The sequence below is a fragment of the Nannospalax galili genome, unplaced genomic scaffold (genome assembly GCF_000622305.1).
Source record: "Nannospalax galili isolate Female #2095 unplaced genomic scaffold, S.galili_v1.0 scaffold513, whole genome shotgun sequence".
Classification (NCBI taxonomy): Eukaryota; Metazoa; Chordata; class Mammalia; order Rodentia; family Spalacidae; genus Nannospalax; species Nannospalax galili.
Window position 1 is genome coordinate 2,449,361 of NW_008334861.1, and position 23,379 is coordinate 2,472,739.

At 52.0% G+C, this 23,379-nt stretch overlaps 1 protein-coding gene across 6 annotated transcripts in view; it reads left to right on the top strand.

Annotated features, from left to right (window-relative positions):
* Positions 1 to 306: 306 nt before the first annotated feature.
* Znf185 (zinc finger protein 185 with LIM domain) overlaps positions 307 to 23,379 on the top strand; it is a 67,167-nt gene continuing 44,094 nt past the window's right edge. For 3 of the 6 annotated variants that reach the window (XM_017797254.2, XM_029561820.1, XM_029561821.1), the window contains exons 1-11: positions 1,216 to 1,519; positions 15,625 to 15,701; positions 15,840 to 15,963; positions 16,278 to 16,343; positions 18,580 to 18,618; positions 18,710 to 18,787; positions 19,379 to 19,468; positions 20,246 to 20,329; positions 21,230 to 21,313; positions 21,619 to 21,660; positions 23,054 to 23,173. In XM_017797254.2, the coding sequence (XP_017652743.1) occupies positions 15,668 to 15,701; positions 15,840 to 15,963; positions 16,278 to 16,343; positions 18,580 to 18,618; positions 18,710 to 18,787; positions 19,379 to 19,468; positions 20,246 to 20,329; positions 21,230 to 21,313; positions 21,619 to 21,660; positions 23,054 to 23,173 (761 nt within the window). In that variant the 5' untranslated portion in view covers positions 1,216 to 1,519; positions 15,625 to 15,667. Of the gene's footprint in view, positions 418 to 1,215; positions 1,520 to 13,029; positions 13,214 to 15,624; positions 15,702 to 15,839; positions 15,964 to 16,277; positions 16,344 to 18,579; positions 18,619 to 18,709; positions 18,788 to 19,378; positions 19,469 to 20,245; positions 20,330 to 21,229; positions 21,314 to 21,618; positions 21,661 to 23,053; positions 23,174 to 23,379 lie in introns of those variants that run through there. The other 3 variants (XM_029561818.1, XM_029561819.1, XM_029561822.1) reach the window with 3 other exon arrangements.

Sequence of the window (23,379 nt, forward strand, 5' to 3'; positions counted from 1 at the left end):
ACCATCTAGAACAATACAGGGTTATGGTCACTGTCATTTGAGGGAACTGGGGGAGTGAACAGAAGGAAGTGGTCAACTAGACTGACAGACGGGAGGGCTTGGGAGGACTTCAGTGACATTTGAAGAATGGCTGAGTTCTCTGGGCAGAGGCAGGAAGGGCACTGCCGGAAGTGTGAGTAGAAGAGCAAACATCTGAGCAAACGTGTGAGAGGACACATGATGTCCTCAGAGGACAAGAGGAGGTCATTGTGAGTGCAACGGAGGGGCTGGGCATGCAGAGAGAGGGTGACTACAGTGAATTATTAAGTCATGTTAAGGCTTGGATGCCAAGAGCAGCCAGAAGCTGCGGGATAGTTGTAAGCAGGTGGCTTAGCTGCTTGACCTGTGTGGTGACTGTTGGAAGGAAGGAGCCCCCAGGTAAGGAAACCAGTGGGCATGGAGAGGGCCACCACCATCGCTATGGACTTGGCAGGACTTTATGAAGGAGGACTCATTGGCACATTCTTTTGAGCCTGTCATGGTAGGCCATTGCTTGGGCTGGCTTGCCTTTCCTCTCTCCCGGTACATCTTTCCTGGCTTCACAGGTGGGGTTAGGAGCCTCTTTTGGATGCTCCCTCCATCCTAGCCCTCAGGATTCAGCAAGCATGAATGAATGTTACTCATTAAACTGCCTTGGCTCAACTGGTCTGAATGGGTCTCCTGGCCTAGTCCCAGAGGTGGTCCTGATTGCGGGACCTTGGGAGCCCCTCACCAAGAATGGCCTTCCAGGATGCAAGTCTTCCCAGGCGCCAGACGGGAGCAGCTTGCTTACTTTTTTCTCCTCTGCCTCCAAGACTTCCGGCATGATCTCAGCCACCAGCACCCCCCACCCCCTCCCTCTCCCCGCCCCTGTCTGGGATCTCCATCTGTAAAATGGATCTAGGCACAGTAGTTCTCGACAGAATTTACCCGACAGCATCTGTGGAAGTCGTTGGCCACAAGCCTGGGCCAGATCTCGCCTGGCGCAGGCAGGGACGCCACTAGGCAGCGGGGGCCCTTCACGTGGTGGAGGCCTCCCAGCCCGGGGGCCGCGAGCCCAGAGGAATTTGCCTGGAAGTTTTCCACGGCGGCAAAACTTTCTGGAGCTCATTCTGCGCCCAGAGAGGGGAGCCCTGGCCTTGATTTCTCCAGCAGCTCCTCGGGGGCGGAGCCGGGAAGGGGAGGGAGGACCGAGGACTCTGGCGGGAGAATGTGCGGAATGTGCCAGGCGCATCTACCTACCCCAGGAGAGGGCAGAGGAAGGAGGCCGGCCGAGGGGAGGGGCGAGGGGCGAGGCTCCAGGCAGCCGGAGAAAACCTGTTTGTTCTTCTGTGGACGGACAGAGACCAGTCCGCGCCTCCTCGCCGCCCCGCGCTCCCCGCTGCGCCCCGCGCTCCGCGCCTGCTGACACGGCCGGGCAGGTCCGGCGCTGCCCACCCGAGGAGCCCGCGCAGCGCAATCCTACCCTCCGCCCACCCCACAAGCCGGCCACCTGTGCCAGGTAGGGCTGTCGAGTCGCCGTCGGGCGCGACCCGACGGGGAGGCAGCGAGGAACACCTTGTCTGTGTCCCGCTGGACACAACGCAGGGCCTCAGTTTCCCTACCCATAGTCCATACTCGCCCCAAGCATCCCTCCTGGGATTCTCCTCAGGGAGGCATTTCGCTCGTTTTTACGCTTTTCACCGCGAGTGAAGAGACCTAGAGGGGGAGAAGGTTAGCGTGACTAACAAAGGCCAGTGGCCCCCTGGCTGGCCTAATCCCTCTGTCCTCATCCTTTGTGGAAAAGAGCCCTTGGTTGTTAGTAAACGGCCCGCCGGGAGGGGGCAGGGTGATCCTAGAGTTGGTTTACTGCAAGAATCACAGACTCTCTCAGGTCCTCAGTAAAATGTGCCCATTTAATAGATGAGGAAACTGAGAGCCAGTGGCAAACTCAGGTCAAGAATCCTGTCACTGGCCTGGAGCTTAGGGCAAGGGAGCTGGATGGTAGTTTGTGATAGACATGTGCTGGGCACTGGGCGAACTCAGGGCTGGGAATGGAGCTGCTCATACTCAGACAGAAGGCGCCAAATCAAGTGTCACTGTGGCATTATCAGTGGGATCTGCAGTGCACAGGCTGTGTGGCTGGATTGTTCACATGGGGACAGAGGGAGCCAAGAGCCCTGGCCTCTTTGGAAAGGTAGAGTGATACCGTGCCTCCAAGAAGGACTGAACACTCGGGTCCTCCTGTCTTCTCTGCGGCTTTGGAGCTGGGGCACCTGGCTGTGCCAGTCCAACTCCCTCCTAGGACTGTTATGTGCCTGGGCTTTGCAGCCTCTAAGGTGTTGGGAGTTGTGTCCTCCTTGGCCCATTTGTACTTAGTTTTGACATCGTGGCAGGTGGCACAGCAGTGTCTGGGGACCCGAAGTGGGCAAAATCCAGGGAGCTCTGCTCCATACACTCTGGGAACCCTAGAGAGGCACTCCCACTTCGCCTGCTGTGCTCAGCCTTCTGACACCTGCTTTTAGTCTTGTCTTGAGCACTGCTGAGAGGCTCTAAATGAGCCTCACCCCCTCACAGAGCTGCAGCGGGAGGCTTAGGGAACTCTTTGCATGGACCCAACTACCTCATCTGAACAGTGGATGCCAGCAAGTCAGAGCACAGGTGCACATATCAGGTACAAGTTGCTGGCGGGCCTTCGTGTATGTGCTGTTTGCCTCATGACCCCCAGTCCACTCACTACAGGATAGGAAGGAACAGAGTTATCTCACCTGCCCTGCTCTGTTTCCAGCAATTCTCAGCCCTGGGGAGGTGTAACTCATACAAGGTACCCAGGGCAAGGCCAGGCACACAGCAGGTGCTCAAAAGCTGTTCATTTACGTCATCTGGACACTCACAAGTCAGTGACAGAGATGGATCGTGACCACAGAGGGTGGTGCAGCTTTGAGACTCATGAAAGCATAAGGGCTCCCTACACTTGGAGCAGGGAAGCGACCCTAGTTGGGAAATTCAAGGAAGGCTTCCTAGAGGAGGGAGACTTGGAAGGAGTGAGAGCTCGGTAGCTCCAGGTCAGGGCTTGTATGTCCTTTGGAGCTGATGAGTCTCGACTGCCCTCATTCCTGAAAGACCAAAGCCACTTTCCCCATTCTTCCAAGTATGTTCCCCCTGGAGCCAGGCGATGGGATCTAGGAGAGAAATCAGCCCCATGGGTCGAAAAGGGAAGTGGATAGAGGGACAGACCCTCTGGAAGGAGCAGCCATCAGAATCATAACAGGAGTGATTGTGTGCTTCTGGGACAAAGAAACTTGAGGGCACTGGTCCCAGGAGCAGCCAGAGCTTAGCACAACCCTTCCTCAAACTGCTTTGAGCTCCCAGAGCCCTTGAAACCTCCTAAGATCTGCCAGGGCAGGGACTCTGGGTTTTCAGTACTCAGGATGTGGCTGAAGTAGGCACTGGCATCTGTCCCCTGAGCTGTCTTCAGTTGTATGCCAAGAGAACACCCCCAGTTCTGGCTTGATAAATCTCAAAACCAGAGGCCTGCCTTCCTCCTTTTCCAGTGAAGCATCCACAGGTGACTGATCCCTTTGGTCTGGATGTTGCTTCAAGTCACAGCCATATCATGCCAGGCCACATGTAACACTTGCTGAGCCCTGAGGCCACGTTCACTGCCAGTTCCATGGTGACATGGGACAGGACCATTGCCAGAGAAGAAGAAAGCTGCTTTCTAGGGCTCTGGCGCTCTGGGAAGCGTCTCATGCGGCACCCCAGGCTTGGAGGACCTATGGTTGGGACAGGACCTGGGGCTTTGCATTCATCCTCACTGTATCCAAGGAGAGCAAAATCATGCCAGGACCAGGGTAGTGCACTGAGGGGACTGACAGTCAAGCAGGGGGATGAACTATTCAGCATGCTGCCCCTAGCAGGGCGTGGTCAGGGAGAGCAGCGTCTTTACAGTCTTGTGCATAAGAGAATGGCCTAGAGGTCACACTGGGTTCAAAACCCAGCTCAGCCACTGTCTACTTACACAAACCTGACCAGGCCACCCAACATCTTAAGGCCTTGGTTTTCTCCCCTGTATGCAAGCAGCTTGGTCCTGGTACAGAGGCTGCATTTTCAAGGCTGGTGTCAGGACCGTGGTGGGTGTCCTCCTCCATGGTTGTGCGGGCAAGAACTGAGACAAGGTCTAGTTTGAGAGGAAGAAACCATTCAGGCTGTGGGCCCCCAGATGAGGATGAGGAAAACAGTTGACAAACTGCTACTAGTGGCACCATGAAATTAGTTGCTACAGAACACTTAGTTCTACCAAAGCCCGTCCACTTCTATGTTTTTGTTTTGAGTCTTTAGCTTTGTGGTCTTGAATTAATAATATGAAATTTCCAGAGAATTCCTGGAGACTTCCCGCTGCTGCTGTTTCCTTGTTTCTGATTAGCCTTCTTTGATGATGTCTGTGAAGGGGTCATGGGGTGTTCAGGGTCACTTTCTGTTCATTTTTCAAAAAGAGAAACTGAGACACAGAGAAGGAAGTGCCTTTACCTTCTCCCACAAATCCCTATTGGAAGCATTTGTTGGGGATGACTGAAGCAGGAGGGCACAGCCAGAGAAATGGGAACGGACTGTGTAGGTGGAAAAGGCACTAGAAAGCACAAGGCCTAGAGGCCCTGTGCATGTCATTCTCCAGGGCTGGTGCGCAGACTCAGATTCAGAAGTGAGGAGGCTCCAAGGAGTCTGCAGCTTAAGCAGATGTCCGCAGGGTATTTGACTGCTGGAGGCACCCAGGGGCTGCTCTCAGAAACACTGGGCTTTTCCTTTGGGGAGTGCTCGCGTGTCTGGGAAGAGGTCTTGGAACCTGGGGTGGCTAGAGCAGGGTGTGGCCGTTCCTTTCCCACTCTTCGTAGCACCTCTTCCTGCACAGCTGCAACTTGGGGTGGCTGTAGAGCTCTGGAGACACACCCTAAGTTCAGAGAAGACCTGTCCTCTGGGGCCAGTAGTGGGCAAGGCCAAATCACTGGTGGAAACTGTTGGTGGTCCCTGTCTTTGGATCTATCTGTGGGCTCACCTCAGGCACTAGGTCCAGCCCCCTGGGGCTGAACCCTGTGATTGTTGACTCAGCACACCACTTTTTGATGACTAAGTCACTTTCTCAGAGAGCTTGATGTGGCAGAGAGTTGCTGTGGAGAGAGGAGGCACCAGGATTCCACTCACAGGAATGGGGATCCCAGTTGAAAATGCTTACATCAGACACTGCCTGGTTTAGCCTGGAAAAAAAACCCCCACAAAACCCCAAACGCAGGACTTGCTTCACCATTTCTGCTCATGCGCACACTCAACCGCTACCCATTCTTTCATCCTTTAGGACCCGATCCAAGGGTTCCTTCTTGGGAAATGCAGCACTCTGGCAGGGGTTGGCACGACCCATGTCCCTTCCTCTGGGTCTTGTCTATCTCCATAGCTCTCTTCAGCACCCAGCCTGACTGCTAGCTTTGTAGAGATGCTTGTTGCAGAAAAGAAAGCAGGAAGTGATAGAGGCAAGGGTGAAGCTAGAGGCTGGACACGAAAGTGGAGAGAGTATATAGAGGGCCTAGGAGAGGAGGAGACTGTGGTCCTATCATGAGTCTGTACGGAGAGGCATTTTGGGGTGCTGGAGCAGAGGGCTCTGGGTAGTAGTACTTTAGCTTTTGCTCCTAACTAGAGGATCATCTGTAAGAAGGAAAAAAGCAATTAATTCTGGGGGCTGGAGAGATGGCTCAGCAATTAAGAACACTGACTGCTCTTACGGAGGACCTGGGTTCGATTCCCGGCACTCACACGGCAGCTAACAACCACCCTTAACTCCAGTTCCAGGGAAATCCAACGCCCTCTTCTGACCTCAGAGGCATTGCGTGACATGAGTGCACTCACATACATCAGGCAATATACTTATGCACATAAAATAAAAATAATAAATAAAATATTTTTTAAATGCAGTTACCGTTGGACATTGTTAGGGGCAAATGAGACAGTTCTTGATACCAGCTCTGCTCTGACTGGTAGCAGCCATGAAGATGTAGGTAGTCATGGAGGCCTGGGGGAACAGAGAGTTGGGGTGGTGGTGAGCTTCAGGATCCCCAGCCCCTTTTGACCTGGTGGCAGTCCTGTCTGCAGCTGGAGATACATCTCTGAGTGACGAGAGCTGCCTTGAGACCTTAGATCTCATTGCAGAAACAGCTGTGGGGTGTGAGGGTACGGGAGTGCAGAGACAGCCAAGACCAGGGAGGAGGGCCCACGAGTTTCCTCTGGACCCTTTTTTATGGTCCAGCTCCAGAGGTGGAAGCTTGGTTACCATGCAGGTGGCTCACATGGGGAATTGGATGAGAGGTCTTGTTCAGAGCAAGAGGGTTCTTGGTCCCTGCTGGCCTCAGCAAGTTGGCCTCACCCAGGCACCTCAGAAGTGTTTCTGAGAGCTCATCCCAGCAGCCTTCACTGGTCCTGTAGGCAAGGCACCCCTGAAGTGGCCCCAACTCTCCAAACAGTTGTTTGTATCCATTCTTCTGAGAGCCAGGGAAATGGGTTTACGAGAGCCAGGAGGAATCCTGAGGTCCCAGGAGAGGCAGGTAGCTGAGGATACACCCCTTTCTCCCTCGGAGTTTCAGCTCCCTGTCTGTTTGGAGAGAGCTGGCCTGCCTCAGACATCTTCCAGGATCTCTCTATCACAGACGCCAAGAAGTCTAGAATCTGGGGTGTTGGGATGGGATGGTGGAAGGTTAAATTCCAGACCTTCATGCAGAAGTCATTTACCTGTAAAGCACATTTACAAATACCACCCCCCATGCTTTCTTTTTCCATATTACAATTTTCCCTCTACAACCCAAGTCTCTTCCAGCTTTTTTTCCACGTAGTGTGCCTCCTTCCTGCTGCCTCGTTGGCCTGCAGGCGGGAGCCCCAGGGACTGGAGCATTAGGAACAGGTCACACGTTCCTGCCAGAGGGGCCCAGCCTTCCATTCCTGGGACCTGCACGTTGAGCTGCAGACTCAGGAGCTGAGACGTGAGCCAGCTGCTGCTCAGGCTTTGCTCTGGCGGGCCCAGTCCTGTCCGAGGTCTCTAAAATCACTTGCAAAGGGCCCCAACCCCTTGCCCAGCTCTGGATCTTAGCATCTGTCTGCTGAGACACTGGGAATCAGAATGCCCAGGTTCACAAACCTGGCCATAGGACTCTGCTTCACAAATGGAACTTTCAGCATCCCAGCCCCTTTGGCCCAGAGAATCAGGTTGGCAGCGTGAGTGCTACCTTAGGTCAGCGTAGGTCGAAACTTCGTGGGCCAACCGTGTTCCTTGAACTTGTCTAGAGCACCTAAGTGTGCTGCTGAGTGGGGGATGTGGAGGTCGTGCTCCCTGACTTTTTAGCGTTCCTGAGCCCCTTATACTCCAGGCCATGGGCTGCTCTGAGAACCTAATGGCCTGGCAAACGGAGCGGAGCGTATTCGCTCCTCTTGCACTTCCCTCTTCAGCCTCTAGAGGGAGACTTTCCTGCAGCCAAGGCGTTCGTTAGGCTGGCCAGTCCACTACCCGTGCAAAGCAGGACTGTTTGGGGTCCTGTGACCTGGGTGATGAGCAGAGAAGCTACTCTGAAACCTGTGCTTTCCCCATAGGGTTAACCAGGTACAGAGGCTCAGGAGCATCTTGAGAACAGGGCTTCCCTAAGGCCATCCTTCCTCCTACTGGGGCAAGTGGGGACTTAATGTCACTTGGCTGCTGTCTTCATGACAATAGGCGAAGAAGAGCTCACTCCCAGCCATGTTCTAGGCTTCTGGCTCTGTCAGAGCATATGGAGCCTTTGCTCCAAAACTACATGGAAATGCTTTCAGGCAGAACTTGCCTAAAACCTGGCACAATGTGAGCCTGGTACTGGGCAGCTACCTACACTGGGCAGCTCAAGTCTTGATGGATCCAGTGTAGGTAGATGCCCAATACCAGGCTCCATCTGTATTTGGTATTGGGTTGCATGCTCTTCCTCTCCTGTTTTTTTCATGCCTAGGGGTCCACCCAGGGCTGAGCTGTGGACACTGGTACCAAGAGACAAAACTGTGGAGTGATTGCTGTGAATCTGGCTGCTCTGAAGGCCCCTGGGCTGGACAAGCCAGGGATTGGGCCCTGAAAATGTTGGCATGCTAGGAGAAGTGGAGTTGGGCTTCCATTCCACTCGTGGGCATAAACATCACAGTCATGTTTGGGAAAGAAGCTCTTGCCCTTACACTTCTGCCCACTCTCGCTTGCACTCAGAGCCCAATGCCTCGCACACATGCACTCAGACAAGTCCCAACACCTGTGCCCTCTGGTAGCATCTCCTGGTCATACTGCACTAAAATGACCACTGTTCTGTGATGTTTGACGGCAATTTGAGGACTGGGGATGCTTCTAAGTTGGTAGAGTGCTTGCCTAGCATATATAAAGTCCTAGGGGTTCAAACCTTAGCACTGTATAAGCCAAGTGTAGTGGTATACATTCATTCTCAGCAGTTGGGGAGGTAGAGGCAGGGATCAGAAGTTCAAGGCCATCCTCAGCTGTGTAACAAATTCAAGGCCAGCTTGGGATATAAATAAATAAGTAGGTAAATCAATAAATCAGTATCTAGGAGGCCCCTGCCCAGCATCCTGCACCAGCTTCAATACAATTTCAGAGCCAGTTCAGCACCCTAGCACACAGCCTGGGAGAAAGCAATCGCTCATTCTGATCTCTTCTCTCACTCAAGCCTTTGCCAAAGAGAGTCAATGCCAGGGGCCTGAGGTGGGCCCAGTGAGCCAAGAACCAAGGACCAGCTGCTGCCTGGGCAAGTCTATCCTCCACCCCAGTATTCACTCCAGTCCTCTGCAAGAGACCCAGGAAGGAAGGAGCTCTTCCTCTTGGGGTGGGTAGCAGAACCAGAGTGAGGGCCCCCAGGATGGGTGGCACCTAGGGGCCACCAGAGACACCAAGTCAGATGTACCCCCAAATCTCATTTTCCCTGGTATCCCCACCCCCCAGACTGGAGCAGCAAGGGACCTGGGCTTGCTCAGGAGGCTAGCTCTTCAGCCAGACCACATGACACTCTTTCCTTCTCTCCCCCAGTTTCCTCTTCCTTCTGTGTGTAGTGTATGTCCGAGAACAGGACTGGGCTGTGTCCCTGAGCCAGGGAGTAGTGGGTCATGAGAACTCTTGTGGGAGGTGTCTCCTAGAGGGAATCGTGTGTGTGTGTGTGTGTGTGTGTGTGTGTGTGTGTACGCCCGAGTGCATGCATGTGCAGGGGGGCTTTGCTAAACTTTCTCTGGATTAGATTTAGAGGCAGATCAACATCCTTATGGGGCAACAGGGCTGCCCCTTTCCCCTGCTGCTCCTGTTTTCATCTCTGTCTTTTCACATTCCAGAAGAGCATTTGCGTCACTGTCTTCTGACTCCCCACTCCCTCTGGCATGTGGTAATCTGTGCGATTAGCTCCTGTACGCATCAACTCTCACACTCTCCTCTGTCCACTCTGATGAAACCAGGCTTATAGTGTTTGGGGAAAATAGGCTCCTTGCAGCCCCCTTATTGGTGCATTGTTTCTGCCTATCCAATCAGGGCAAGGACTCCTCTTCTCCTGGAGCCTTCAGAGGCCACAGTACTAGAGAGGAACATGAAGAAGAAAGTTGCCCATTGACATTTTAAAACATTTATTTTGGAGAGATGGCTTAGCATTTAAGAACACTGCCTCTTCCTCCAGAGGCCTTGAGTTCAGTTACCAGCACCCATATGACAGCTAACAACTAACTGTCTTTAACTTCGGTTGTAGGGAATCTGACACTCTCTTTTGGTCTCTATGGGCACTGTATGCATATGGGTGCACTTATGTACATGCACAAAAAACACTCATACACATAAAATAATAAAATAAAAATTATTTTTATTTTTATTTTGTGTGTATCAGTGTTTTGCCTGCATACATGTAAGTGCACCCATGTTGTGCAGTGCCCACGGAGGCCAGAAGAGAGCGTTGGATCCCCTGGAACTCAAGTTAAGGATGGTTGTTAGTTGCCATGTGGATGCTGGGGAACCAAACCTGGGTCTTAACCACTGAGCCATTTCTCTAGCCTACCCATTCACATTTTGAGACCATCCAAATTCATGGAGTACTGTCTCTGTCTCCCTTGCCTGGCTCTGCCAGGGACACTCGCTTTGATTGCTCTCTATGCCACCTCTCAACCTAATCTGCTCCAAGAGATATGTGTAGGTTAGGGCTCTGTGCAGAGTCAGCGAGAAAGAGGTATCGTGAAGTAGGCTACATGAGGCAGGGCTTCAGGGCTACATCATAAAGGACACTTAAGCCACCATTCTGCTCCTTTGGTGGCACAAATCAGGTCCTAAGCAGACTTCACAAAGAGGCTTCCTCGTGAAGACAAAAAGGGGACCCTGACTAGAACTTTCCTCCCATGGGTCATTTGGAAGATGAGAACACCCACCAGGATTTCCACAAGATGGAAAATTCCAGACAGGGGCACATGCTGTAACTTAAGGGTGGCCTGACAGGAGAAGGCCAAGTGGCTCTTGTCCCACTTTATAGATGTAGAGACCTGGGGTCAGGGAGTTAACACTCATGTCACAGCCATGTGAGAGAAGAGGAGCGAGATGTAAGATTATCTGCTCTTCGGTTAGACCATGTCTGGACATCAGGGCTGATGGACCTGGGTGACCCATGTATGTAGAGGAAGCGAGGGTCTTGAAGGAAGTCCTGGGGAGGTGACTGACATGACTGAGTGGGAGGGAGCTGGGACCCCTGTATTTCTTTACCTTCTTGAAGTTTTTCTGAATCTTTGTGTGTGTGTGTGTGTGTGTGTGTGTGTGTGTGTGTGTGTACCAGTGTACTGGTGTCCTCAGAAGCCAGAAAAGAGCATCAGATCCCTTGGACCTGTAGTTATACGTAGTTATGAGCCATCCCTTGTGGGTACTAGGGAGTGAACTTGGGTCCTTTGGAAGAGCAGCAAGTGTTCTTAACTGCTGGGCAATCAGTGTACTGGTGTCCTCAGAAGCCAGAAAAGAGCATCAGATCCCTTGGACCTGTAGTTATACGTAGTTATGAGCCATCCCTTGTGGGTACTAGGGAGTGAACTTGGGTCCTTTGGAAGAGCAGCAAGTGTTCTTAACTGCTGGGCAATCTTTTCAGCTCCTTTTCTGAATCTTGGATCTCAAGTCCTTGCTTGGTATGTAAAAAGAACAGGGTTGTGGGGAAAACCACTGCTCTCCTCCAGTAGTTTTCAGGGGAAACATGCTAATAGACTTCCACAGCTAGGTGAGGCTAGGCTGAGGGCTCTTGCAGCCTGCCTCAGCCTGAAATCTCCTGCCTCCAGCAAGGAGAGCTGACAGCAGAGATTAAGTGCTTGGCTTTGGAGGAAGTGGTGGAGGTGGCCAGTGGTGGGTGTGCCTGGGCCACCTGGATCTCATTACTTTGCCCCAGGAGATTTGTTGCCTTCATGCCTGGGGGTTAGCAGGGCTGTATGTGAACCAGGACTCAGATCTCTGGTGTATGCGCTGTCCCTCCTCAGCTCACTTAGGTCACAATGACATGAGGTTCCTGTCTGCTCTTGTTTCTGGTGTGCACGTGCAGATGCTCAACTGGTTCATAGATGTGCTCAGGGGTGCAGCCTCGTTAGTACTTTCCAGGGATGCCCTGTTTTCATGCCAGGTATTGCAGTCCAGCGTAGGAGTGGGTGTGGCTTTGGAGTGGGCATGGCTTAGAAGTGGGTGGGGTTTAGGAGGATAAGGGGGAAACTTGCAGGCTCCCCCAGTGCTAATTATTGCTGTAAAAGAGCTAGGAGAGCAGGGCCCAGGCAGGAGCTGTGGAGCCCTGAATATGGACCAGCCACGTCTCTTGGTGTCAGGGCCATGCTGTCAGGTCACTTGGGCACCTTTCTCCCTCTTCTCCCTTTTATATAAGTGCTAAAGTAGGCATCTAGGACTGTATTGGAGCACACATGCCCACATGAAGGCAATAGGTAGGTACCATACTAGACTTCCTGGGCATAAGTCTCACAAACAGGAAGTTTCTTTGTTTCCTTGAGTAGTTTGCACTACATACAGACCAATCGTGCAGACCATCTACTATGGACTTTTGTACTCTACCTTGAGTGTGTGTATATGTGGGTGTTTCTTCCAATCTAGTCAGTGCTTTTGCCTTCCCTAAGCAAGAATAGGAGCCTTCAGCAGGCCTCAGTGTGCACTGTTGTCCGACTCCCTGACCTAGTGGGCCTTTTCCATATTTTAGCAAAGATGCTTGCCTCCTCTCAGGACTGGTGCTGCTGCTGCTGCTACTGGTGCTGCTTCCACTGTTGCTGTAATCCTTGTCTTGGATCAGGTTCCCAATGTGCACCAGAGTCTGTGGATGCTCAAGTCCTTTATAGAAAATTGCACAGCATTTTTGGACCCTGTACAACCCTCCTGTGCATTTCAGGGAACAAGAAAAAAGTGTACAAGTTCAGTATATATGTAACGTTTTAGTGTTTTATGACATTGGTGGCTTCTATCCACCCATTTATCCATCTGTCCATTCACCTATCTCTCCGTCCACACATCGATCTGTCAGTCTACCCACTCATCCACCTATTCATCTACCCATCCACCCGTCTATCCACCCACCCATACATCCATCTCTCCATCCATCTACCCATCCATCCAGCTATCCATCCACCCTTCCTTCTTTCTTTCCTTCCTTCCTTCCATCTACCTATCTGCCCATTCATCCATCCATCCTTTCATCCACCCATCTACCCATCCATCAATCCATCCATCTAGCCATCCATCCACCCTTCCTTCCTTCCTTCCTCCCATCCATCCTTCCATCCACGCATTCATCTAGCCACCCACCCACCCATCCATCCATTCTTCCATCCACCCACCCACCCATCCACCCATCCATCCTCAGTGCTGAGATTACAGGCATTCATCACATACCTTATTACCACTGGGGATGGAACCCAGAGCCTTGTGCATGATAGACTCTGCTAACTGAGCTACATCCCCAGGCCTGGCAGTGATCTTTTTGATTCTTTCAGATTTACTGTCCCACTGAAAAAGGAATTGGACTTCTGAAACATACCCAGGCCTGAGGGAATACCCAGAGCTGATGCAGGTGCATCAGCCCCGCTCCTGTTCTGGGGTGTGTCCTTGCCCCTTTGGCTGGGGAGTTGCCAGTGGCCCCTGATTTTTCAGGAAACTTCGAGGCAACATGACAATCAGGTATATCAAGAGGAAACTGATGAGTTCTGGGCTTAGTACTGGGCCATGATGGATTTGGGTGCTAACACTGGGAATGATTTTCACCTGCTTGTGCAATTCATGTGTCATAGTCTCTGAGGTCTTGAAAAGGAAATACGTCCTTGAGGTGCCTTGCAGAAAATGAGTTATACTCGCAAAAATGGCCTAACAAGGACCAAGAAATAGGTATTTGTTTGCAGGCAAGGAGCTGAGGCTCAGTGGGGTGAGGGACTGTCCCAGAGTGTCGCATTCAGTAGCACTGAGAGATCAAGGGACCGAGAGCTCAGGCTCCAGTGGCCCGACTACAGGTATGGACTCTGCCCACATGACCTGGCCCATGGGACCACTCTACATGCCGCTAGGATTGAGACCGTTGGGTGTATGTGGTTATGAGATCAACAAAACTGATGTGGCAGCTTCAATGCCATGATGAGGTGCCATTCCTGGCACGCAGGAAGCTCAGTTTATGGGCGAGCCGGCCCTTGCTGATGTGGCTAATTTGGTTTGGGTTTGGCCCTCTGTCCTTTCCCTTTTAGTGTGCCCCCAACTTCCATGGAAACATGTCTAGGTCCTGCCAGCTGGCAGCATCAACGAGCTGGTCAGAGCCTAGCCCTGCTTGGGCTCAGAGGGTGGCAGACCCCAGAGAGGAAGGCTGTTCTGCCTCAGCACAGACAGGGTCTGCCCACACCTCTGAGCCTCCCAGACTCTCTTGAGGCCTGGGGGTGGGGTCAGCTGTGGCTACTCAGGGCAGCATCCAGACCCACAGTCTAGGCTTTTGCTCTTCCTCATCTTGGGAGCAGATCAGTAGCCATCATGGCACTGTGAAGGCCCGGAGACCACCATGGCCCAGCCTTCCTGGCCCTCTGCAAGCAGAGAGGAGGAAAGGTGGGAAAACAGAGCACAAGGCACTTGCTGACTCTGACCGAATTCTCATCCTCATCTGATGCCAAGACCACTTGACTTAGCAGGGCTTCCCAGATAGGGCTGCACATGCCCAGATTATCCTTGTGCTTCACTTCTGTCTTGTCGCCCAATGATCTTTCCTGCCATTACAACAGTCCTGAAAGGCAGATAATGATAAAAATGATAAAACTGAGCAGTCCAGAGAGATGAACTGACTTTCCCAAGGTCTGACAGACAGCTACTAAGGAACAAGGAAGATGGTCCAACCCAAAGCAGCTGGCCCCTTCAGCCCTTGCCCTACCCTTAAGCGTCTTGCCTAGCCCCAAGGTATTTTGCCTGAGATGCGCTCCAATCTCACCCTCCCAATCCTACAGTGCTGGCTCAACCCCATACTGGTCTCCATGACACTGTGCAGGCTCTCTTGCAGCCAGCTCTCTCCCCATACTCCTTGGGGCTGGAGTTTGGTCTGTGGTCTGCTCTTAGTGACTGACTAGAACAGACAGTTCCTGGCAGCCCACAAACTCCGTCTTCTCCAGGTAGGTAACCATGGCCCTCCAAGTGGGTGTGGCACTCAGAAGGGGTAGGCCTAGTGAGTGCTTGTTCCCTGGCCTCTCTCATTCATTCAGGGCTCTACTACTCTTGCCAACCCTGATACCTGAAGGAAAGTGCATGATCTTGGTATTCTAGGACTCCCATATGGCCTCTATGAGTTTATTTTCTATTACTATGATGAAGTGTTTGAAGCTGTGTACATTGTAAAGAAAAGATACTCATTTTATATCACAGTTGTGGATACTCATGGTACTGGCATCAGCTTGGCTCTACTGAGGACCTCACTACTGATGGCATCACAGTGGCAGCAGGAGAACCTGTGTGTGTGCGTGCGTGCGTGCGTGTGTGTGTGTGTGTGTGTGTGTGTGTGTTTGTGAGAGAGAGACAGAGAGAGTGAGACAGAAACAGAAAGGGATTACAGGAAGCCAAACTTGCTGTTTGACAACATTCATAAGAACTAACCTAATCACTTGTCATCAAACCTCACTCCTCCATCTCTGTCTCTCTGTCTCTGTCTCTCTCTGTCTCTGTCTCTTTCTGTCTCTGTGTGTGTGTGAGTGTGAGACAGTCTTTCAGTGAATCTTGAACTCACCTATTTGTCTACAAGGCTAGCTGCCTAGCCAGCCTCAGGGATCCTCCTATCCCTGCTTTTCCAGTGCTAGGATTTTAGGCATATGCCACCACACTCCAACTTCTTTACATGGATGCTTTACATGGAGATTGAACTCAGGTCCTCATGCTTGTCTGGCAAGTACTTTACTAACTTGAGCCATCTCTCCATACTCCAAACCTTACTTTTTAAAGGTACCAGTAATTCTTAACATCACTATATTGGGCACATGAACAATTAGGGGACTAACCACATCCAAATTATACTGGTGACCCACAATCCATTACAAATACATAAAGTGACAAGTATGTATTTGTCTTTGTCCTAGAACCCACTGAATCTCCAAACAAGTAGCTTGAAAAGCAATCAGCATGAGTATCTCAGCTCTAGGAAGTAGCATCAAAGGTGAGCCTGGGCTGCATGTCTGCCTGCATTAGCCCAGGCATACCCCTAGAGGACCGCAGCATATTGGGAGGGCTGGCAAGGGCAGAGGGCCAGGGACTGGGGTTCCTGTTTTGAGGTTCCTAGCCTTGCCCCTTCCAGGTAAACCTCTGCCCCCCGGTGAGGAGGAGCGCAACAATGTCCTGAAGCAGATGAAAGTACGAACCACACTGAAGGGCGACAAGAGCTGGATCATCAAGCAGGATGAATCCGAGGCTCGCACCACGTAAGTCCAGAGGCCAGGAGGAGAAGACAGCAGCAGATGGGGGTTGAGGCATGGGACCCAGCCCTACCTGCGAATGCTGAGGGCCTCCTGACATTTAGAGCTAAGGGTAAGACCTGAACACAGCCACAGGACAGGACAACTCCTAGGTGCTGAGGTATGTATGTCCGTGTCCGCAACCCCTGTAAAGTCTGTTGGGAAAGATGAGGTGAGGCAGAAGGGTAGTTCACAGCAGGCAGCCTTTGGGATGGAGCCTCAGGGTGACAGGTGACAAGGAGCTTGGGAGCCATTCTTCTCAGGGCCTGTCTTTCCCCCAGAGAGCTGCCCTCGTGCCGGAACCGTGCCACGTCCTTTTCATCGGTTGGCGAGGTCTCAAAAGCCAGGTAAGAGATGGTGCCCAGGTGACTTTTAAGTGGGCCTCATGGACTCTCTTGTTGCAGAGAGGGGTGGACACTCCCCACGGCGCACATAGGGAGACTGAATTGAGAGAAGGGGCATGAAGGAGCTTTAAGTGAATCATTTGAAATGCTGTTCCTCTAAGCTTTCCTCTTGGATCAGGGAGTATAGGCTCCTGTCCTTGCTATGTAACTGTGGGGTGGGCCTCCTTGGCTCCAGCTGTCATTTGGGATAGAAATTATCAGTAAGAAGACTACATACGCCTGTAATCCCAACATTTGGGAGGTGGAGGCAAGAGAATCAGGAATTTAAGGCCAGCCATGGTTACATAGCAAGTTCGAGGTTAGTAACCCTGCCTACACGATATCTTCTTCTCAACAAAACAAAACAGACAAACAAAAACACCCACCCCCACACACACCAACCAAACCAAAGTGAAGACTATTATTTAACTTGTTCTTGAAGACTGAGGCTTTCTTGGGCAGCTTGAAGAGTCACCAGGTGACTCAGTCCTGCTAAGTGCACATGGAATCATGTAAGGGAAGACTTAGAACTTTGTTCCAACTGTCCACCAAGTTGTAAAAAGAGGCTAGCCAAGTAGGACCAAACTTCTGTTTTGAGGATTTTTTTCCTGTAACAGTGTATTTTTTTTTTGGTGTGTGTGTGTGTGTGTGTGTGTGTGTGTGTGTGTGTGTGTGTGTGTGTGATGGTAGGGCGGTCTGAAGTATGACCTCACCCTGCTAGCATCTGGAGGAACTGCTCCTGAGAGAGAAGGGGACGTGTGAAAGTATAGACTTGGCCCTTCCTCTAAACTCCTGGCACTTGGCAGTGAGGCCTGCTTAGGTGGTGGCAGAGGCAGTGGCAGCAGCTGACCCACAGGATATCCTCCAGTAATTATAGTCTTGACTGTCATCTTTAATGACTCAGGGACTACCTATCCACACCCTGCATTGGGCCCAGAGGCTACAACAGTGGTCTCGACTCAGGATCTCCCCTCAGGGGACCAACATCCTTGTAAGAGACAGCTAGGAGTTGGGGTAGTAGTGGTAAGGAAGATTGGTAAAAGTTTGAAGGCCAATAAAAGATAGTCTTGGGGCTGGAGAGATGACTCAATGGTTAAGAGCACTGGCTGTTCTTGTAGAAGACCCAGGCTTGAATCCTATTACCCACATAACAGGTAACAACCTTCCATAATTCCAGTTCCAGGGGATCTGACACCCCCTTCTGACCTCTGTGGGCATTGCATATGTGTGTGCTTACATATATGCAGGCAAAACACTCATGCACATAAAATAGAAAAATAATAAATAAAAAAGAGTGTACACACCATCGCAAGTGTTTATGGTATCCTTAGACCTGACCTCACTGTTCTAGCCCAGAGCATTCCTATTACTGAACAGTACTGTCTGCTGAGCCCTTGCCTCCTTACTAGCTATAAGGAAGAGTCCTTGGAGGGGCCTTCATTTTCTGTCCCTGAGTCTGGGACTTATAGCCCCAGCTACTTGCTGACTACTTCTTTCATGCTCCCCACAAGTATTCTGAGCCTCCTCTGTTGATGCCAAGCAGCAAGCCCCAGGACCCAGAACCTATTGTTTTCCAGCCATTAACCAAGCCCTAGGTATATCCTCCATTCTCAAGCTTCCATTACTACTTTTGATGTGGATGCCCCAAAGGACAGAGGAAGAAACACCTTAGAGGAGTGGTAAGGGAACGCCAGCCGGCCTTAACTGACTGGAGCCAAGGCATGTCAGCCTTCCTGGAGGAAGGTGTGGTGAGATCAGGTCAGATCTGTGGGGCTTTGCCTGCTATAGCTTCAGCCCCCAGTTGTTGAGGGCAGCCTGGGCTCCAAATAGGGAACTTTTCAGTCTAAGCTCAGGCAGCTCTGAGAACAGAGGGTAGGTTCAGCAAGCACAGTTTTCCTTCAGGAGCCCCAGGGTCTAACAAGCCAGAAGATGCTGGGCCTCTGTAGTAAATGTCAAAGCATAAAACAACCTTGTCAGGTACCTGTTGTGAGTCAGAGCTGTGCTGGGCCTAGCAGCAGAGGAGCCAGCCATGGGCAATGTTCCTGAGAGAGACTGAGGGAGAGGTGGATGGAGCAGAGTCAGCTTCGGAGGCACTACATTGAGACACCCACCGGCTGTGGTTGAGAACAGGATGGAGTAAGGTGGTTTGAATTGTCTAGCAAGGTCATGATTCCCTTCATTCCTCCTTTTCTCTTGCCAGGCTTCCAAGCACAAAAGCTCCCGCTGGCTATATCATCCGGTAAGTAACTTCAGGACCCTGCCTGCATCCTCATTCCACTAGGGCCACCCCCCGACACCCCCTTCTTAACAACCTCTGGGCTCTCTTATAGGGGAGTGTTCACCAAGACGATAGACAGCTCATCCCAGTCGCAGCAGCACTTCTCCAAGACCAATGGAGCTCCAAAAGGGTATGTTTGTGGGTGTGCTGGCAGGTGCTCATTGGGAGGGTGGGAGAGCCCTGCCTAGATCCAGGGCAGAGAGAGGGCTCTGACCCTTGCAAAGAGTAAGAGAATGCCCTACCTGACTCTGGTCACTGGGGCAGGAAAGCACAGGCCAGAGGCAGGAGGAGAGCCAGGGAAAGGGGATCCAGACAGCTGTGCGGATTATGCCTGCATTTCCTAGTGCCCCTACACCTTCATTTTGCTTACTCTTTGTCTCCTAGCCTGACAGCTGACACCTTGCACTTGCTGCAGGTACTGAGCAGTGTGCTTAGTCTACCTTCCCAGTATGCCAAGGGGGCATGTTATCCCAACACCTTGCTATCAGGCAGAATTAGGGCTTCATCCAGAAGGAAAGGTCCAGGGGCCTAGTGGACAGGAAAGAAGATGCAGCTCATGTGGCTCTGCCCTGCTCAGAGTGTCTGGCAGGGCTGACAGCAAAGAAGAAAATCTCCCAGCTGCCTCTGAGCCACCTGTTATGTGTCTTCTGGGCTGTGTGGGTAAACCCGAGGGCAGGAGGTGACCTGTGCTTGGGCAAATGGAAACTTCTTGCCTATCTAGTACTGCTGGGTTGCTGGGAGCAGTGAACTCTGGTCTTCCTCGCTCCTCGTCCTCTGGCTACAGGATGACTACGGAGGATTACAAGAAGCTGTGAGTACGCGATTTCAGACCATTGAGCCCAGACACTGGGCTTGCGGAGGGCAGCTGAGTGCTTACTTCTGAGCAGAGCCTGGGGAGAACTAGTCCTATCAGCATGACAACGCCTGCCACTTAATAGCTGTGACCTGGAGCAGAGGGTGCCCAAACCCCAGAAAATAGAATGGCCATGCCCAATACACTTCTGATATGAGGCAATAAAAGGACCGTAGGGAATGTCTGGAAGGAGTGTTTGGGTTTCGAGAAAGGACCATGGACCATGGCCACGGGGCTACTGCTGGTTGTCTGTATTTCCTGAATGTGCCCCTGTCCACCTCTGTGTCTCAGGTTCTTGGGCTGAGCTGAGCTGGGTTATGTTTGGGGGCCTGATGTTCCTTAGGTTGTTACTGGCCCCATAGACTATTGGTATGGGTATTTTGTGTCTAAAGACGCCCCTTGAAGTTCCTTCCAAAGGCCCCCTGTCTGGGAGGGGTGTTCTAGACAGATGTGTGAGTTGTGCTTGCACTTCCCAGGTGTAGCTTATCCCTTGCCCCATCATCCGGTGACTTGGAGCAGCTGGCAGATGTTTCTAGGGAGGTAGTGAGGCTACAGTTGGGGGTAGAGGGACAGAGAACAGGAGAGAGAAGTGGCATGAGCTAAAGCTCAAAGGCTGCAACAGCAGTGTTTGTTTGTGGCACTGGATGTCGAGGAGCCAAAGTATGAGGGTGGCAGCCTCTGATAGAGAATGGGGGGATATGGAAGAAGAGCCATACCCGCTTCTCTCCTGTACAGGGCACCCTATAATACCAGGCGCAGCTCTACGTCAGGGACTGAGGAAGAGGAGGTGCCCTTCTCTTCAGATGAGCAGAAACGGAGGTAAGGGTGTCCCTCATGGCCACCCCCACAGGCAGGACAGGGGCTAGAGTCTTCACTGAGTGTTAAAAGCAGTTGTGCCAGCCATGGTGACAAAATGAAGGCTGTCACCCTGGAAGTCTCAGGAACACCTTTCAGTGCTGAGCTAGCTCAGGAGACCCTTTAAAAACTTGCTGAGAGTAGAGCCTAGGTAGCACAGGTCCATGGAGAAGTCTCATGTATGGGTTAGAAAGGTCCTGGTGAAATCAAACAATATGCAAGGTAGGATGCCCTGGGTGGGGCCATATGCCCATGCCCTCTGGGTGTGCTGTGTGTGCAGAGTCCTTTGAAAGCAGGAATGGTCTCCAAAGTTTCAAATGCCCCTTGCCTACAAAGCAAAGCTCAGCTATAAGCCAACATCTGCCAACCTGTCTGTGGTTGAGGCGGCACAGTGATGACCCCTTGTTGAAGGCCTCAGAAGGTTGCCAGTCATGCATGAAGAGTCCACAGTGGCATGGGGCCTGAAGTCTGCATAGTGCAGGAGCAGAGGAACAAACCAGTAACTCTGGAGGTATCTCACATCAAATGGCAGCCTCCCACCTGTTTAGGTGTGTGTTCTTTGGCCAATCTCCTGAGTAGCACCCAGGCTCAGTCAGTCGTGAAGTATGTCAACGCATTCTTCCCTGGGTGGGAGAGTCAGTGAACCAATGTGAGGGTGTCAGCATTCAAGGCAGGGCTGGGCACATGCTGTGTGCTTCATAAGTAAGGGCTGCCCTTCCTTTGGTGTACCCATGGTTCCTCTGAATAGTCCTTAGAGCATGTGCTGCTCTGGCTTCTACTCCTTATCTGTCTGAGTGATCCAGAGAATATGCTGAGCTAGACTAATGGAGCATCTAGTTTGACACCCACCTCTTACTGCTCCAGGTCAGAGGCTGCAAGCAGTGTGCTCAGGAAGACAGCCCCGCGAGAGCACTCCTATGTCTTGTCAGCAGCTAAAAAGAGTGCTTGGTGAGTTGCCTAGGAGCGAGGCCCAGTGGGCGCGAGCCTGCCTTGGCCACCTCTGGCTCTGTGATCTGGGCCCCTTCCTGTCTGCTCTGGGTTTCAGCCTTGCTTTGGATGGTGAAGCAGCATTGTAGAGTCAGTACTCCCAAGGGCCCTCCTCGGGGGTCTCAGATGCACTTCCAAGAAGCTAAGCGGGAAAGGAGCAGGCGAGGTACTGGGATAGTAGAGACCCAGGCCCCTCTGTGGAGAGAGGCTGAGATGGCACCGGCCAATAAGCTTTGTCCAACATGTCTCCTTTCTGCTTTCTCTAGCAGTCCTACCCAGGAGCCACAGGCCTCATTTATTGCAAAGAGGTAAGTGTCACCAAGGGAAGGCCCAGGAGCCAGCTGCTGTCATGAGAAAGTGTCCTGTCAGTAGGGGTGTAGCGAGAAGGAGGGTCGCTCTCTCAGAGCAGGGGGAATTGTGAGGCACTGGGCAGGCTTCTGTGTGGAGGCCAGGTGAACGAACACCTGGGTGGCTCATGTATCCCTTTTAGCCACTTTGTGTAGGCCGGGGCCTGGCTGAGAGAATGCAGCTTGTGGGCAACTTCTTCCATTTTCTTAGGGCTGCAGGGCTGGGCCTCTGACACAAATGGAAGTGAAGCAGAAATAGCCACCAGGTTGCGATGGGGTTTTACCCTGGCCTGCTTTCTACCCAGCAGAGACAAGGCTGGTCCAGAGGCTTGTCCCAGGGAGCCCCTGCCTGGGCAGCCTTAGGAGGTACTCTCACCCCTTCCACCAACTGAGGAGGACCAGGAAGCATCCTCTCTGACCGCAGAAAGAGTCCTCTTACTTCTTGCCTTGCCCTGTGCTCTCCTCTCACCCAGGACCAGGACCACCAAGAGAAATTCTGTGGGAATTGACTGTGACATCAGTGGTCCTAAAGGACAAAGAGGGTGAAAAAGAGAATGATAAGGATATCAGGACCCTAGCTGAGAGGGGGACAGGGTCTTATTATTTGAGATGGGTTCAACTTCTGTGGGATGATGATGTTGGAGGGAGGCTAGGGTAGAAGTTTCTGTAAGTTGAATCTTATAGACCTTTGGTTGCGGGAGCAATGAAAGCCACTGGTTAAAGTGGCATAAGAAAGTGTGGGTGGAAAGTCAAGGAAGAACCAGGTGTTCCAGGCCGAGGCCCGGCCAGTGCAGAGGCCCACAGGTGGGAACGCAGTGCTGTTGAAGGACAGTAGCAGACTAGACTACTGTGAGCAAGGGGTCGTGGCAGCACAGAGGAACTAACGCAATAATGTGTATAATAGCTATATTAGGCTCTTGTGGCTGCTGAACAAACTGGGTGCCCTAAAACCCCAGAAAGGGAGGCTAAGACTCTGAAATTGAGGTGCTTGGGATAAATCCTTGCCATGCCTTGGTTTCTACCTGCATCACACTAGCCTGTTCCACTGTCTTCACATGGTATTCCTTGTGTGTCTGGGTCCAGATCGCTCATGCCTCAGAAGGACATTGCCATTGGACGTGACCTTGTCTTATCTTCATTATGCCTCCCCAAATCCTATTTCCAAATGAATTCAGAGTCACGGGTTCCAGGGGACATGAATTTTGGAGGGACACTATTCAACTTACTTATCTTGAGCTAGAGTGGCCAAGGCCTAGGCCGCCTCATTTGGGCACTGGTGAAAGCACGTCTTTCAGAGGCCAGGAAGCACTGGGGCAGCTGAGAAGAACACGAATGCCACTTCTCTTGCCCACAGGGTTGATGTTGTAGATGAGGAGGTGCCTTCTGAGAGCAACCAGGAGCCGCCTGCTCTGGCAAGATCTGAGAGCAACCAGGAGCCGCCTGCTCTGGCAAGACCATCTCCTAGCTCGAGCAGGTAATTGTTTGCACATCTCTGCCACTTAGTGCTTGGAGAACCCCTCTCAGGCTCGCTGCTGAGCCTCAGAGTCACTGTCCGGAGTCCAAGGACAAGATTGGGAGCTGAAATCAGTGAGGGCTGTTTTGAATGGATGCCGCTGGGCTGGAAGGAGAAAAACAGCCTTGCCTCCAGGGAAAGAACACTTGGTTCTCCACTGTTTTGTG